Source organism: Lepisosteus platostomus, chromosome 3, assembly GCF_059453375.1.
Source record: "Lepisosteus platostomus isolate fLepPlt1 chromosome 3, fLepPlt1.hap1, whole genome shotgun sequence".
NCBI lineage: Eukaryota > Metazoa > Chordata > Actinopteri > Semionotiformes > Lepisosteidae > Lepisosteus > Lepisosteus platostomus.
The window spans coordinates 8,546,713-8,564,570 of NC_142613.1; the positions used below are offsets into that span (position 1 = coordinate 8,546,713).

Sequence of the window (17,858 nt, forward strand, 5' to 3'; positions counted from 1 at the left end):
TGTATAAACGCCTCGCTACAGGATCGTCTCGGAAAGTTTAAGGCGTTTTAAACTCCTTTTGGAGTCTAGTGACCTTTTCAACATTCAAGTATTCGAATAAAATCCATTAGCTTGGCGCAGTGTTGCACCTATTATGATTACGCATAATGGATTCATATTTTATAGGAACCCAGGGCTGGGAGAATCCAGTTTGCCGTCCAGATCACCTGGTTTTTAAACATTGTCAACACCTGTTAGCTATAGAATCAAGGAAGTAAGTGGGAACTAAGTGAGCTGTAGTCCTGCAGGATTGAAGAATACTTCAGTTATAGTCCTAAGTGATCGCTAAACGACTAAGTTTACAAACCCCCTGATTAATTTGATCGCAATGACATAGGTCCGTATATGTAGTAATTGGTGATTTAATGATGACATAGTATAGCATAGTATTATACAACCCACCAAAAGAATCAATTTTGCAGTTTCTACTACTTTTTTAATTGTATATAATTTATAGTTGTAATATGCATAGGAACTCGGATTTTGTATTGCCATTTATTCGCAGTGCTCTGCATGTTTCTATTTGTCTCCAAGTTTTCAATTCGTGCATTAACAGCGGTTTTCCATGCTGAATGCCCGTTCGCTCGGTGCGCTTTCTGCCCGACCATGACGAAGGGGTCGTCATGTCTACAGTGACAGCCGTGCGAGGGCGAGAAGGGGAGACGTCTCACAGCAGCGAATGACAGCAATCAACCCCTAGACCTTGAGATACGGATAACACTACCATCACTTCATGCCATCGCGCAGCTCTGAAGCAGCCTGGAAACCGGGCAAGCTTGTGTATATATATATATTCCTTTTTTGAGTGTGCACTTTCCTTCACGTCCCCACTCTCCCGTCGTATTCACGCGAGGGGCCGCCACAGTCGAGTCAGATCCGTGAACCCTTCCCTCCCGCGCACCATAGGGGAGACAAAAGGCGGAATGAACCCCTATAAACCACCCCCTCACACTGACAGCGTCTCCGTCCTGCTCGTCTATTCCTAATGCAGCGTAGTAACACACTTCTGGAGATCTGTTGAAGTATAACGCATACACACTTGACGTTTCACTGTTCTCACATGATGTATCCCCGGACGTTTTTCAAAAATCTTTCAGAAAAAAAAATATCTGATTATTTTTCTCAAAATAAATCCCTAGATATCGCTGCGCAGGTTGTGTACGCATGCGTTTGTATGCTATTTTTGGGGTTAAACTATGATGAGATGAGGAAGAGTAACAGAAAAAAAAGTGAATAGTTTTTAGGGTTTGGGTTCGGGACTCGAGGGAGACTTTTCATTTTTTTGGGGGGAGGGGGGGCAGGGACAGACGAGGGGGGTTGCGGTGTGCACGGTGCAGTCTCATGACAGTGACGTGAGGGGGGCGAGTCTCGCTCGTCACTCCTCCCATCTCCCGGACTTTAAAGTGCGTCCCTGAGCCTAGCAGTGCAGCAGGTTAGCGTGGATGGTTGAGGTCTAAAGCCGGTATAGGAGAGAAAGAGAAAAGGCAAATTAGAGGGCATTTCCTTCGTCATATCGGCGAAAGAACCCCGGGCAACCAACAGCATTTCTACAGAGTTATTGTTTATTGTCGAATCGGTTTTTTTTTTCCTTTTCGTTCTGATTCGATTTTTTTTTTGTGTGCTTGACATTTATATTTAATCCTTATTATTATTATTATTTTTTCATCTTCGCTGAAACCGGCGAATTCGCGTTCCTTCTTCGGGGATCCCGCGCGCGCCCAGCTGCCGAGCGGGACAAAAGGTCCGGAGGAAAACAGAAACGCTAAAAAAAAAAAATAGATCCAATCCCGTCGACGGATTTTCATCTCATCGACGTTTCTGCCTAATTTGGTGAGTGTTTAATTCATTTTATTTCACGTGTTACCTGTACCGCAAAATTGTTTCAGTGTGTTACCCGCCATGAAACTGAGGCCAGTTTAAGTGTTAATATTCCAGGGGGGGGAAAAATAAACTTTATGTATGAGAAATCGTAATGGAAATAACAACGGTAAAGGGTCGTTATGATTTCCGTCTTAACAATGAATGGTTGCTGCTCGACTCGACACGTGTATGGCTGACGATACGTTGGTTCCTGGTCGACTTTCCTCTGGCAGCTTAATGTCAGTGCTTTCTTAGTCGGGGGGCTGATTACCTTATTGTACTTAATGTCCTGGCGTCCTTACCGCCCCAAAAAAGATAAAGCGTAGTCCTTCTGAGATTAATGAAACGTGAAGGCTGTCTTGTCGTTCTGCGGGGACCGGCCGGTACGCCGTTCGTCTCCATCTCAGTGGATTTCGGCGGGCGGGGACGGGAGGCGTTAGACAGCAAGGGGACACCGGGCGTGAGGTGGGTAATGTTTAACTGGCAGAGGTGTGGGAGTGGGGGGGTAGGGTAGGAAACGATGCGACTCGGTCCGTTCCGGCGCTACGAGAGACCTGCTGCTGCTCTTGCTGTAAAATGGCCTCCGCCTCCTCCTCCTCCCTCCTTCCTGTCAGGCGGCCCTTCTTCGCCCCATTCAGTCTCTGCCAGGAACTGCGCCGGCGGCCTCGCGGGGAGGCGCGGCGCGAGGCCGCCGCCGCCGGCTCCGCGAGGTGAAGCCCGGGGTGCCACGCGCCGCTGTCAACCTTCACGTCGCCCCGAAACCAAAATTAAAAAAAAAAACAGAGAGAGACAAGACGCGTTTAACCGTCTCTCCCGTTGACAGCTAATGACACTCGGCCTTTGTTCTTTCTCCTAAGGCCCTTTTATTTAAATAGAGGTGTTAGCGCTGCGAGCGTTTCATTGACAAAGGGGGTGCCGAAACGGGCTGAGAGTGTTTTGTTCCTTCTAATTGTTTTGATGTGTCCCGTACGTCACTACGTTGGCAGTCCCCCACAATGATCAAAATATGTCCCCTTGATGTGTCTATACTTGAGTCTTTTTATCGAACTTCTTTTATTTAAGTTAGAAAGGGCGCTAGTGGGTCAGTTTGTAACGGAGAGAATGGGATTAAGACTGTAGGGCGTGCTAACATGTGCAGCTGTATTTTGTTTCAATTGAATTGAGATCTGGAACTGAAAGTGTTCGTGCCGTGACAAGCATCACCACACTACTGTGTACCTTTTTTTTTTTTAATAAAAAAAATACTACATACGGAACCTATCTTCCAATAGAAACGTTATCGTATCGCCAGCCAGACGAGGAACTTCTCTGGTCTCCGAATCTGAAGTTCTTGATTAAATCGCGGCCACGTTTCTAAAGGTTCAGGGGAAAACAAAATGCTATAACCGCCCGATAAGGACGCGGATGCTCTTTCCGAAAGCGGCATCTGGAGCGAAGCCCTGCAGTGCTCGGGTCGCGCGGCTGGGCTCAGGGAGGAACCGGCCCTAACCGGTTTGTGGGCACGTGAGCGGCGACCTGCGCGCCTGGGAAAACCGGGTTCAAGGGAGAAGGCCCACAGTAACGGGCCTTGTGTTACTCAGACCTGCTCGGTTTCCTGTTTTGTCACAAAAAGCGGTGCGGTTTGTTGTTGTTGTTGGTGGTGGTGGTGGCGGCTTTTATTCTGGGACTGTCTGGACATTTCATCAGCCCTGCTGGAAGGAAGCGTCCGGGCCGCCGTGTCCTGTAAGGTCACTGCGGTAGTCTGCGAAGTCTAGAGGGGGGCGGCAGGGCTGGACTCGGGCCACTTGGAAACGGTGGCTTAGAAATGTCAGGCTGGGAGCAAGATGTTTCCACTTCTTTTTTTTTTTAAGCCAAGATTTAAGAATGTGCGGCCACACGTTGCGTGTGGGTGCAGACCTTGGCACAAACACGCCGGTGTTCAGTTTATCTGTGAGTGTATTCAGCGCATTAGGGTCTTGCTTTGACACTCCAGCGTCACGACAGAGCCTACTAAAATTTTCTACTTCTGTCAATTGAGGAATCGCCTCGGGTTTTGTGGAGCGGGATTTTAAAAAGTCACTTCTCTTGTGGCGCCTAGGTCACAGTGGGCGGGAGAGGGGAAAAAAAACATTTCCTGTTTATCACTTCTTTTTGAACTTCCGTCACAGATAGAGAATTAAATAGACGTTACAACAGGCGGGAACGACAGGTTTTGTGTTGACAGTTTTTTTTTTTTTAATTTTTGAACTAGACCAATCCGGTTCAAAATACGGGATGGAGGTTGAAAAATATACTTTCGTTAAGGTGTTTTATGGGGGTGGGGTGGGCGAATCGACTTTAACCCGTGAACAATTCTATAATGCATTGTTTCTATTTTAAAAAGAAGTCCAGCTTATGTTGCTGCGCCTGTATGGTCCATATAGGTCAGGCTTCCCACAGTTTCGGGAACTTTCTGGAGGCCCGGCACGCACATGGCGCGCTGTTAATTATCGAGGAGAAGTTTTTAGCTCTCTCGCTCTCTGAAGCAGGCTTACTATTGACGCTCATTGCATCGTATTTAAATTTAATGACCATGCTTAATAGTGTGCATGGGTTTTAGTTTGTCCTCCTGTGTGGCTGGGCAATATTTGCTCTTGGAAGCGTGAGCTCTCGAGAAAACGGTTGGTTTATATCGCAAAGTTTGGGGAAAATCGCCCTTTAGAATTTTGCGAGCAAGATTATAAGGCATCTGGGGTTTCAGATCCAAAGTTGACTACATAGCACGAAACGTCTGCTGCATTGAGAATGGGTCTGGAGCTTCTGATGCTATTTTTACATGCTATGCAAGTCTCAGATTTTCAAAACCGAGACAGCCCTAACAGAAGTCACTGAGATTCTTTATACCCGTCTCTTTTTGCATGGTGAGGTACAACTTGCTAATGCTTTCTGTAGCATAGTTACCAAAAGCAAGCGCTGAAATAGACCACCTCAGCCTTTCAGAGGAGCTGGTTGCCCAGGGCGTTTTGTATTGTGCAAAGGTCCCTCTCGAAAGTTGCATCACGCTTTTTCTGTTCCACGGTAAAATGGATTGCAGACTGTCGCAGGGCTCCCTGTATGTGTTTGTTGACACTCTGCAATGAAGAAGTGAGTTTCATTTTCTTGTGCGAATTTAAAAGGCAGTATTTTTTCAGGCACCTGTCATTTGAAGAACTCTTCATCTCCTTGTGCAGATGACCCATTACATGTAAATCTTTTTTTTTTCCCCCCTTTGCTTTCAGGATGAGGAATCTCCCTTCTCCAGTGTTTGTTACACAATGGATGTCTGCTCAGGCCCTTTAAAAGTCCAGAGCCTTAGAAACCTCTTGGAAAAGACTTGTATACGCAGTGGATAGCAATAAACCCCAACGTCCTCTCCACCCCTTCCACTTAATATTGCTGTTCATATTGAATCCATATCGTGTTCTCTAAGTTTACATATTTAATTTTCTCTTACAGTAGAAAACACTATTTATTGCAATCGAAGCATTAGTACCTCATTTTGTTTTGTAAGTTATATTTTGTAAATTATATATTTTGTAAGTCTTTGAAATTCAAAGGAAAAACAAAACCCCAGTAAGATTGTGAAAACCACACCACCAGACAAATGGAATCCACTTCTTTGACAACTCTTGTGGCCACGACCCTGGCCCCTTTGGCTGAAGGCCCTCTGACAGCGTACCTCTGGCTGCTGATCTTGGGCTTCATCATCGCCTTTATCCTCGCGTTCTCCGTCGGCGCCAACGACGTGGCAAACTCATTTGGCACGGCGGTGGGCTCGGGGGTCGTCACCCTGAGGCAGGCCTGCATCCTAGCCACCGTGTTTGAGACGGTGGGTTCGGTGCTGCTGGGCGCTAAAGTGAGCGAGACCATACGGAAGGGCATCATCGACGTTCAGATGTACAACGGCTCGGAGCACTACCTGATGGCTGGGTCTGTCAGCGCCATGTTTGGTGAGTACGACGCGGAGCGCACTTGTTGTGGGGGGCAGTTTTAACTCGTTGTGTCGTTTGCAACGCAGGCAGGGGTGACGTTAAAGGCCTTTCTCCCCTTCCCTTTTCCTTCAGCCCAGCCTGTTTCTCTTTTGAGATGGAGACTGACCCACGCCTTACTCAACCAGCTGTTGAGCACGCGCTTATGTTACGTTTGCTGTAGGACATGTTTCCGCAGGAAAAAATAAAATCACTTTCTGAAGGGACGGACAGCAAGAGAGGCAGTACATGTTCAAAGCGATGCATTCTGTTTCTGTGCTGGTTAGGTGATGGTGGATCCCAGTGAGCCATCTAGGTTTCCAATATGCACCTTTTGTGATTCTGAAGCTAAGGAATCTTAAAAGAAATGTTCTTGCTTTCTTGCAGGTTCTGCCGTGTGGCAGTTATTCGCTTCATTTTTGAAGCTTCCGATCTCTGGGACGCACTGCATTGTGGGAGCAACTATAGGCTTTTCCTTGGTAGCCAAGGGACAGGAAGGGGTCAAATGGTTCGAGTTGCTTAAAATCGGTGAGTAGGCTTTCTCTTTCAGGATTCTCCCCCCTAGGCTAGGCTGACAATAAGCCTATTTTTGTTTTGTGTAAGAAGTTTTTAGACACCCATAGATGACAAAAGAAATCATTCAAGTGATGGGGAAAAAATACACAGGCAAGGGGATGGCTTCATAAAGTGAGTCATAGATGTGAAAGGCACCAGATCAATGATATATAAAACAGTCTAGCACATTTAAAAGTGGCTTTACAGCAATAACCAAAAAAAAAAGCACACTGAGAGGAGATGGCAAAATATCCCAATTACAATAAGAGTCTGAAATACAGTAGGAAAACAAAGGAGCAGACCAATTAAATAAAAGCTGTTCTAAAGATCAAAGCTACATACACGTACATAGACTCACAGATCTTAAGTTTCTTACTGCCTACACTTGGAAGCAAACCTGTGGTGTTATCTGATGCTGTAACATCCTGGGTTTTTTTTTCTAGTACTTTCCTGGTTCATCTCCCCTCTCCTGTCTGGCATCATGTCTGCTGTTCTCTTCTTCCTCGTCCGTTTGTTCATCCTGCGTAAGGTGAGGGGAAAAAACATTCATTTGGGTGCTGTTGTTGGGGTTTCTTCTATGACTTGGCAAACGCTTGTAATGTGTACAAGATGTATAAATCTTCTGAATGGGTAGGGACAAGTCTTTATCTGATGGCTCGAGCCAGTATGCATCACTGGCAATTTTCCTGCGAGACAGATATGTACTCTTAATAAACAGCCCTGACAAAGTATCGCGTTCAGCACCTATTCTGGCTCAAGAGTCTGGTGGCAGCTGTGAATGCAGAGAGCTTTCATATTAACAGTTCAACTGTGACTTAAAGGTGTAAATTTTTTGTAATGTACTTTCTGAGCAAGAGCCTTTGTTTTGTAAAGTTAGACCTGTGGTGTACCGAGTCTGTGTGCCTGTGGTACAACACTGTTGTGTACTAGTCAAGAGGGAGGTCCTGTTCTTGTCATGAACTGTAGATGGAAGTAGGAAAAGAGGCTGTTGTTCTGCAAATGAATGTTAACTCTGCCTTAGGCGACTTCTGAAAATTCTAGTGTGTTTTTACAAATGCCGGCAGTGCTCTGTTTTGTGAGCCTATGATTTTTCATCAGACCTATTTTCTATTTCTCATACTCTTGTGACCTGTTCTTGTTCGTAGTAACCTAATTCCCAAAATAACTTGATAACATGCAAGCATGTCCCTTCTTACCAAGTTCCAAGGGCGTGTTTTTTTTTCTTGTGTGAAGGACAGAAACTGCCGAAAATACTCAACATCTAATGGCTCCATCTGTTGCTTAGATTTTACTGATTTAGAAAAATTACAAATACAAAGACTTATTACAGCACAACAGTGAAATGGCAATCCTGTTACCTCTTCTGTATTAACCTGAAAGCGATGCTAGGTTACCAGATGATTTTGAAAGCTTTCCAGGAGAAAGACTCATTTTTCGTACACCTGTAGACATGTAATTTCCGTTCTCTTGATGTGTTACCTTGCTTAGTGGCAATTAAGTTCTAATAGATTTTGATGAAAGGATCCTTGGAACAGTTAATTTCGCTTGAAACGTTTGCTTGTCCCAGAGTTGCAAGCTGCTTTTTTTTTTCTTCCATGCATTTTTCACTGTGAAATAGTTTGCCAAGCTCTAATGGCAAGCCACTGCAGGCTTTCAGGAAATGTTTCCAGTGCCAGAATTCTGAATTTTTTTTTAAGATTACCCTGGGAATGGAGTTGTTGTATTGTAGCTGAAATGTAGAGACCAATATTAATTCCTTAATTTTTCTTTTAGAGTCTTGAGATTTAGTTTTGTTCCTAGAATCTCACTAAATTTAAGTGACGGCAAGTCCTATTTTAATCAGAACTCCTTTCAGCCATCTGTATGAATTAATGTTTAATTGCAGTATATTCATGGATAACACTAATGTAACTATAACTATCGGCTGTTTGAAACCCCAAGATTAACTTGTATTAGCTAATAATTTGTTGGCTGAAATGGAGATTACAGCTCCATAGTAAATATAAGGTAGGGTTTTACAGGACAGTGGAAGAATTTGGCTCATCTGCCAAAGGTTAGGATAGGGCTGTAAGAGTCTTCCGCTTTCTCATGCATCTTTTGCGTTTTTCAGGAGGACCCTGTGCCCAATGGGCTGAGAGCCCTCCCCATTTTCTACGCTTGCACTATTGGGATCAACCTCTTCTCCATCATGTTCACAGGAGCCCCACGTAAGTGTCGCTGATACCTTGCATACCTTTTGTGTTAAAATTGTAACTCTCTGTATTTATTTTTGTGCGAGCATTTGCAATTGTTCAAGGACATGTTTGAGGCCCATATAGGTGCTCAGGGTCCCCCTGCCCCCATCTGTGTATCTTATTTCATTATAGACAGGTTTACATGGAAGCAATGCGGATCGCCTACAACTGGGGCAAGGGATTTAATCTTATTTTTGAGTGAAGTCTGCATGAGTACCGTTTGAGAAGCAGGTGAAAAAAAAAGATGCATTGACTAATTTGCCTGTTGATGAAAGCACGAACGTTGTTTCTGTAAATGTTTAAGTGCTCTACACAGTTATCGTTGAAATATGTTTTTTTTGCCAGATCTGCTGTGAATGATTTTAGTATGTATCTAAAAAAAAACCTTTTGATCTGTCTTTTCAGTTGGTTTAGAGTGGGAAACCATATTAAACGTTCGATTTTACTCCTTTTTCTTTACTTACAGGACCGAACTTTTCAAGAAGTCAACTGGCCTGGGCCGATTACAGAAGGCTGCAGGCCGGTGTACGCTGAGAGAGATATATATATATACATGCACACACACAAGAGACATGCACTTAGCTAGCTATTAACAGCCTTGCTTAAAGCGAAGATAATGTTAATCCAGCTTCAACCCAGCATCTGTTTCCTCGATCCTGTAGGAAGCCTTCATGCAGTATGAGGTTGCTCTATAGATATAATTCAGGTTTGAAGTCAAATATGCATACATTAGAATGACCACACCAGTCTGTAGATGACATACATTATTTCCTTATGCCATAGAAACCAATTGGAAGAATGAATTGGCTTGTCCTAAAAGGCTGGATGTATTGGAAGATGACTCTGCACCAACGAGGAAAAGCATTGGATTAGAGATGGAAAAGGCTAGGTTTACAAAATGCGTCGACAAATAAGGAAGGCCAACCAGTAAGAAATCAGGTGCTAGAAAAGTGGGTAGTGCATGTGTAGAGTCCGGATCTGACGAGGACCGGCGATGCCTGTGAGCTTTCCGTAGACCCAGCTATTGCACACGTTCCAAAGCAATCACATGTCAGTCTCGGCAACTGGCTTGAATTCTGCAGCGTAGTGCTCTAAACAGCGGAAGATTGCTAACTCCAAGAAGATACTACATCCACACCATTTTTTTTTCCTTCTGTTTAAGTTTTTTTTCCAACTTTTTTTTTTGTATTTGAAAACCATATCATCATAAAGTGACCTGCCAAAGTCCAGATAGCGATGCAATAGAATTTTACTGAAGTATTAGTGCAGTTGATTATTTTTAAGTAGCATTTCCACTGCCTGTATCCCTTAAGAAATGAGGTCTTTTTTTCATTGTCATCTTTCCCCTTCCTTTTTGTAGAACAGTTTGGTTCAGGATATCAAAATCTTTTTACTATAAGCCCAGAATGATGAAATTATCTGGTAGTAATTTAATCTTGAACTTTGGCAACTTTGTAACTTGAGAATGGGAGTATAAAACTTTTTCCAGTCTTGGCTTCAGCTGCATAGAAGCCATGAGCTTGAGTATTTTAGATTCTCATTTCCACCTTGCCTAGTTTATAGAAGAAATTATCAAATTTAAATTTCACTGGCTTTATTTGTTCAAGTTCCAAATTTAGTTAATACTCGAGTTGGAAATTTTGAAACGGGTAAGCATTTAAGTATGGACTTTTTAAAAGTTATTGCAAAACATTTTTTTAACATGAAGTGCGCTGTTTCCATATTTTCTTTTCAGTCTGTTTTAGAGAACCTTCATTTTGCTTAGTGTAGAATGGACAACATTTTGGCCTTAATTTTCTCATACAGCTTGTTCTCAGATCTGTTGGAAAAACCTTTGGTTCGTTATTTTGAAATCTTCCTCTACCAAAGTGTTGTAACATCACCCTTTATTTGTCGTCTTGTGTGTAGTGCATACAGGAGGACAGTGGCTTTGTACAGTACAGTAAACCTTTGTTTTTTAGCCCAAGAAATGTGCTCTTAATGTTTTACTTGTTTATCAATTACACTCCACACAGTCAAAGAAAATTGTTCCTGTGCCTTTTATGATCTACTAGTTTGTATTTCATGTGTTGTAAATATACTGTACAACATTTGCTGATATGCAAATAACTATCATAAGTAAATGACTTACCAGTGTAGGGCACCCTTAATATTCTTAGGTATTAAACCTATAAAATATGTTTGCATTTTCCTGTAATTGAGGGGAACGATATCTAGTGTAAAGGCTGTAACTGGCCACTTAACTTTTTAGTGTTGCATGGTGCTTTCAAAAAAAAAAAATGAAGAAGCAGAGGTTGGAAAGTGAAATTCTGTAAACCCTGGCTTCTCTGGTTACATTGCTTCTTGAATTTGCTTGTGCAAAGCCCACCCAGTTAAAAAAAAAAACTAATCTTCATTTGACTTTGAGTGCAGGTCATTATCATGTGTTGCAGCTGGGGGCTGTGGCACTTCATTTTACTATCAGGATGCAAATGTGACTGTACTGTACCGGAGATTAAAAACAATTCTGGTAATCCTTGTCATAAGACGTGTTACGTAATAGGTTCTTGCTGAATTTGGAAATAGCGAGGACACACTTTGGTCGGTAGGCATGGTTTTGAAATCTGGGTACATGCTGTATTTCTCACTTATGCTAAGGAATCGTATCTGGTGCCCTGTCTGCCTCCCTTCCTATCCTGAAACCCTTAATCATCTGTACTTGGGGTGTTCAGTACTGCTCTTTGAATTTTAGGTATAAAATTTTTGTGATGCAACCAAGAAATTACTCCTATCAAGAGGGCCATGTGTCATTGGCACAACACTGCTCAGAAATAGGTAGAGAAGGTGCTGGAAGCAACTCCTGGACTACCTAAAACTAACTAAACACGAGGTCTGTTCGTACAGTACTGAGTCGGAGACAGAACTGCTCTCCAGTGATGCTGAGTCTTTCTTTAATGACCCTCCTATCAGTTCCTGTAACTTGTACTTTCTTTTCCTCCCTGAGAGTTTCACTGAAAATGTGTAATGTGTACAGGGTTATCTTTTGATGGCACCTTGAGGGTTGGTGGGGGAGGGTATTAATATCAAGAAACTAGATGGGGAGGGGAGCATAGTGATCAGAGCCTTGTAAATTTAAGCTCTTGATAATGTGGGGTATTTCAGTACTCTGTAGACCCCAGGGTGTCTGAGCCCAAAGGAAGATTGGAGTGAAATTTAGCCGTGCAGTTTTCTGTTCTGTTCAACCCATTTGTCTCCTCCTCATGTGGCTACATGGAGATCAGGATGTTTGTTTCACACATTCTCCTGCAGGGAGCAGCGCACAGCAGCCCTTCCAAGGATAGGCACCACTGTCTGCTGTTCAGAAAGATGCCTGAAATGTGATCACTGCTCAAAGACTAGATTTCAGTCATGCATGACTTGCAGTGGGGTAACTGTGTTTTGGGACTCAGTGTCTTTCTTTCTGAGCTGCGCAGTGGTAGGTGCCTTGGGAAAGGGGATAACCTGTAGAGGCACCTCTGTGCCGGTTTTGTTTCTGGGGTGGCAGCAGCTGCTGCCCTTGTGTCTCAAATCTCCTTCTCTTTCCTCTGTTCTCCCTGCAGTGCTCGGGTTCGACAAGCTTCCTACATGGAGTATCGTCTTGATCACGCTGGGCTGCGGGGTCATCACCGCCATCGTTGTGTGGTTTGTGGTCTGCCCCCGGCTAAAGAAGAAGATTGAGCGTGAGTGTCCTTGCCAGTTCGTTACATGACATCAGGTCCTGCTGTCTGTGCCATCTTGGCTTGCTGTGCTCTTGGGTGGGCACAGTCAGTCTAGATCATGTTTTTGCTTAGTTATCCCCTGATAGGCTTATCTTATTCCATAGGGAGCAAGCATTGTCTTTACATGAATGGATATCTTGGATTATGGTTCATAATGAAGGACTGGTGACTTCCAGAAAAGTCCTAAATTTTATTTTTTTTGAAAAATTTTCTTGGTGCAGATGGAGACCTAATCTTGTGACAACAGGCTATCTGCTAGTCATAAAGTTTATGGTAGGGCCTCCTGGGTAGCCCAGAGCTGTCAGTGCGGGACTATGCACAAGTGCCTTGTCTTTCACCCTTGAAGCTGCCCATAGAATGCTCTTGAAAGGAGCTGGTTATCTGCAGTTAGTTCTCTCTATTGCCTCCCATGCTGTAGTCTGTTTTGTCGTCAGAGACGAAAGATATGGGTACTGCTGCTCTCAAACTGCACTGAAGTCATTAGCAGCTGTCATAGGGCCCGGTGGGGGCTTCACCTTGGCTTGTTCCTCTCTCCTTGGCACAGTTTCTGTAGCAGTTTGCTGCAGTACTGTGCATTGCCTTTCTGGAAAGAGAAGAACTCAGCCTTCATAAGTTTAATTGCTAAAATGGCATTGCTGGACCCAGGCCATAGCCTGATTCTTGTTGAGTTGCTTTTCTGTCTGCATTGTAAACGTGGGAATGACAGATGTGATTTCAGTTTAAGACCCTGAAAGTGGTCTAAACAAACAATGTGAAGGTAAATTGCACCCAAAAGGTATTTTGTCTAAACTGTTCATATCATTATAATATAATGACCAAAGATTGTTCTTTTCATATAGTATGTCAAGAGCATATTGACTGTAGGCAGTCTTCATGATTTTTCTTAAGCTGTCCCGCTAGTATTGTGCTTGAGCTGAGTAAATTATTCTCAGTGTTGGCATTTGGTGTGTATTAAGTATGCATATGTTTTGAAAGCAATTCTTATTCTTGGTTAGGGATGCAGAAAGGAAGCAAATCAAGATAGTGGATTTGGGGGAAAGCAGCCAGAATATCTTGCTACAGAAAGAATAAAAGGCATTGTAAAAGACTTGTAGATGGGTTACGTGTTGGAGTTAACGCTCTTTCCCCAGTTAGTGTTGATGAGTCAGCACAGGGGATATGTCCTCACTTTTAAAAGGAGACTTTTACCAAAGTAAAAATCCTGTCTAAATCTGGGTGGTTTGTGTGGTCATAGTTTACAGCAAGCCGGGGAATTTTAAAGTCAAGGTGACTCTCCGTTGTCAGAATAGGAGAGACGGATTCAACTGGCAGGTTTTCAGGGAAGGGGCTATGAGCTTTTGTTTAGGTGGGAGAGCAGTCCCAGCAATCCCATCCTATGTACCCATCTGCCAGGTAAAAACATTGAAGTAAAGCCCAAGAGGTTTTTGAGATGTCAAAATGGAAGCTGCTGTTATTCTCAACATTTTTTGGCATGAAACGCTAAAGTGTTAAGCCTTTAATAAGATTATCATTAAAGAGATATTTGGTGGGATTAAAGCTTAAGTCTCCTCAATGATTTGCTACATTTTACTATGCAACATTCTAGAAAGCATTTCCTGTGTGCCTGATTGCAGGAGACATCAAATCCAGCCCTTCTGAGAGCCCTCTGATGGAGAAGAAGAACAGTGACATGCATTCTATTCTCCAAGCTGTCCCCGAAGAGCCCGGCAGGATTCTGTCTGAGACCAAGAGCCCCACACCGGACCACACATCCTTGCTGCTAAACACCCGGCCCCCAGCAGAGGAGCGCACCATCTCCTTCAACATCGGGGATTCGGAGGACTGCGATGAGAAGGAGGGCAGGGACACCACCGCTGATCTCAATGGTGAGATGCAAAGGCTTTTTTTTCCCCTGCAGTTCAGGGGAGAGTTGCTATACCCATAATGCAAAGATGGGCTGATCCTGGAAGCTTTTTTTTTTTTTTTTTTGCAATTTAACCACAGTTGGTCAAGGCTGTGAGCCTCCTAAGTAACACCCTTGCGATTCTCTTGTGCTTTTAGTGGTTCAGAACGGCGGGCATGTGCAGTTCAGCAACGTCACCAGCCACATCCCCAGCAACGGCTACAGCCAGTACCACACTGTGCACAAGGACTCCGGCCTCTACAAGGACCTCCTGCACAAGCTGCACCTGGCCAAGGTGGGCGACTGCATGGGCGAGTCCGGGGACCGGCCCATGAGGCGCAACAACAGCTACACCTCCTACACCATGGCCATCTGCGGGATGCACATGGACCTCTTCAAGCCGCGGGACGGCGAGGGGAAGAGCGGGGCCTCGGCCGAGGAGGGAGACAAGGACAAGGCGGCAACCCACAGCGCCGAGCACAGCAAGAAGAGGGTGCGCATGGACAGCTACACCAGCTACTGCAACGCCGTGGCCGAAGCCAACGTGCCAGAGGGCCTGGAAGAGAGCGAGGTGAAGCTGGAGATGGGCATGGGCGACCGGAAGAGCAGTGATGGCTCCCTGGAGGACTGCCTGGACAAGGACAAGCCTGCGGTCTCCCTGCTTTTCCAGTTCCTGCAGATCCTCACCGCTTGCTTCGGCTCCTTTGCTCACGGAGGCAATGACGTCAGGTAGGCCAGCTCCTCGGGCTCCGGATGGGGGGGGTAGGGGCACTGGGGCATGTTCGTGGAGGCGTTTCAGTGGGTCTGAGGTGCAAGAGCTTGAAAGGGGTATAAAATCAGATTGTTCCTTGCTGTCCAGTTCAGTGCTTTATCCCCTCATTCCAGCTTTTATAAGTTGTTGTGTGGCTAGATGGTGGAAGAACTAAAAGAACTGAGCTAGTTGTTGTTCCCCCCCCACAGCAATGCCATCGGGCCCCTGGTTGCTTTGTGGCTGGTGTATGAGAGTGGCCAGGTGGCGTCCAACACCCCAACTCCCATCTGGCTGCTGCTGTTTGGTGGCGTCGGGATCTGTGCTGGCCTGTGGGTCTGGGGCAGGAGAGTCATCCAGACGATGGGCAAGGACCTCACCCCCATCACTCCTTCTAGGTGAGAGTGTGCACTGTGCCCGGGGTCCTTGATTCAGTTTAAAGAAGAGAATTGGATTGGCTACCCGTCAGCCGACATGAGGGTCCTGTTTGTGATGGCTTAGATTTATAATATTCTCTTCCGTTTCACAGTGGTTTCAGCATTGAGTTGGCGTCGGCTTTGACTGTGGTGATTGCCTCAAACGTCGGTCTGCCAATCAGCACAACACACTGCAAGGTACGTGGTGTGCATTTGAGTTAATTGGCTTGCTGTAGACTGGGGCAGCATTATGGAATGGTCAAGCATATTGTGGTGTTCCAGAGCCCCAGGTGTTTTCCAGGTCCTATTCAATGAGGAACCAGGTTTCATCCTTAAACAGTTGATGTATGTGGATAAAAGTCATAAACTGAATTAAAGATCGGAGGTGGCCCTCCGACAGGGTGTGATGACTTTCTGAGAGCCCTGGAGGTAATGATGGATACGCTGTTCTCCCCACAGGTGGGCTCTGTTGTTTCTGTTGGCTGGCTGCGCTCCAAGAAGGCCGTAGACTGGCGTCTCTTCCGCAACATCTTCATGGCCTGGTTCGTCACCGTGCCCATCTCCGGTCTCATCAGCGCCGCCATCATGGCCATCTTCAAGTTCGTCATCTTCCGCTCCTGAGCACTGCCAGGGCGCTCGCGCTGTGGCACTGGGGAGGTGGAGATCAGAATTTTAATCAGTCATGCTTTCTAATGGCAGGGTTGGCACGGGACTGAGGTTTTTCATAGGCGATTAATGCGGCTTCAGTCACTGAGAAATTAGTTGCTCTGTATTAATGTGCTTTAACTCCTTAGGTGTATGAATAACCCACTCGAGATGCTGTACATTTTTGCCAATCAGACAAAAAAAAATAGCTCTACTTTGTATTTTGTAATTATGTATATACAGTAACTTTTTTTTACACACATACGAGTTAAGTGTCAGAATTACACACAGTATTAGGTTGTTTTTCTTTGATTTCCCTAAGTGAGTACATAGCAGTGAAGCTACTAATGCCATCCTCAGTGGGCGTCGCTGCCATTTTATTCATGAGGATGGCACAGGACTGCAGCAGGTACCTGATCTACATACATCTGCCTTAAAACAAAGAACAGTGTTCAGAAGCGTACAGGTGTGGATGGGTGTGCACAAGGTCTGGTGATCATAGTAGTTGTCTACGACAGCTGGTTCTAGTTGCCATTCCAAAGCTTTAAATCTCACAAGCAGAGAAGGGACTTAGTTTTGGGTGTTAGAAAACTCATTGACTATGGATGCGCACATGTTCTGGGGATCTGTGGTTTAGAGTTGATGTGGTTTTGGGTCTGATGTTTGAGTTAGGTGCCACTGAAGCAGTCAAGTGCAGCTGCTGAGATAGCTGGGTCTTGTGCATGCTACCATTCCCACACCGTTTTGGACTGCTTTATAGCCAAGTCCTGTTAGTGTTTGTTTAATCGGCAAGAAAAAAAGATCACATTATAGAGTGGTGAAGTGTGATCTTGGAAATAGAAGAAACTTTTGAAAAGGTTTTTTTTTTCCAAAGGGGATTTTTTAAACTTCATTATTTAGTGACATTATCAAATGTGTAGCTGGTGCTTTGGGTTTTTTTTCCTTAAGGACCTTTTGTCTGCAGCCGTGCAATATATCAAAAGGCTATTACTGTTGTAAGCACCTGCTTCTAGTGAGTTTGTAAAGTTTGCAGTCTTTCAATTCGATGGCCTTAGGGTGACCTTAAAATCTCATCTTTTTAATTTGAAGTTTTATATTCAAAAGGAGCAAAATAAGACTAGCTGATGCTTAAGACGTTGTCCTTGAAACCAAACATCTACAAAGCGCACAAATGGGTCCAGCAGACTGATGAAACAGCTCTCGTTTCTTCTTGCCGTAGTCTATAGACCACACCTGGGGGGGTCTTTTTCAGAACGATGGTTGTGTTGCATGCAGGTACCAAAGAGAAACAAGTGCTGCCAATCTGTATACACTTTCTTTAAGTCTTCCGATGTGACTGGACATAAGGAAAAAATAAAGATTTTTTTTTTAACTCTACTTTTGTATTGCCTGTCTCTGAAGAATATCCATCCATTTTCTAGCTGCTTGCTTCAGTTCGGGGTCGCTGGGGAGCTGGAGCCCATCCTTGCATGTAATGGGTGCAGCCTGGACAGGCTACCAGTCCATTGCAGGGCAAACAGGCACACACCGGGGCAAGTTAACCAGAAGCCCTTCAACCTACTAGTATGTTTATGGACTGTGGGAGGAAACCGGAGCACCCAGAGGAACCCAACACGAACATAACTCCAGAGATTGCACCCTGGGTCTGGAATAGAATCCAGGGCACTAGTGCTCACCAGTGTACCTCCATACCACCCCCTACACCTCCTCTTTCACCAAATGTTCTTAATTAGGATGTAAACTTTCATCCCAACAAGTAATAGAATTCTATTAAATT

At 44.6% G+C, this 17,858-nt stretch overlaps 1 protein-coding gene across 1 annotated transcript; it reads left to right on the top strand.

Moving 5' to 3' along the window:
- Window positions 1-1,443: 1,443 nt before the first annotated feature.
- Window positions 1,444-17,458, top strand: LOC148674263 (sodium-dependent phosphate transporter 1-B-like). Its single transcript, XM_088624241.1, has 11 exons — window positions 1,444-1,869; window positions 5,136-5,846; window positions 6,252-6,392; window positions 6,863-6,948; window positions 8,530-8,626; window positions 12,232-12,351; window positions 14,004-14,255; window positions 14,431-15,001; window positions 15,233-15,418; window positions 15,550-15,634; window positions 15,896-17,458. Exons 2-11 carry the CDS (start codon window positions 5,501-5,503, stop codon window positions 16,055-16,057), a joined length of 2,046 nt encoding a protein of 681 aa, XP_088480367.1. The 5' UTR covers window positions 1,444-1,869; window positions 5,136-5,500; the 3' UTR covers window positions 16,058-17,458.
- Window positions 17,459-17,858: the final 400 nt, after the last annotated feature.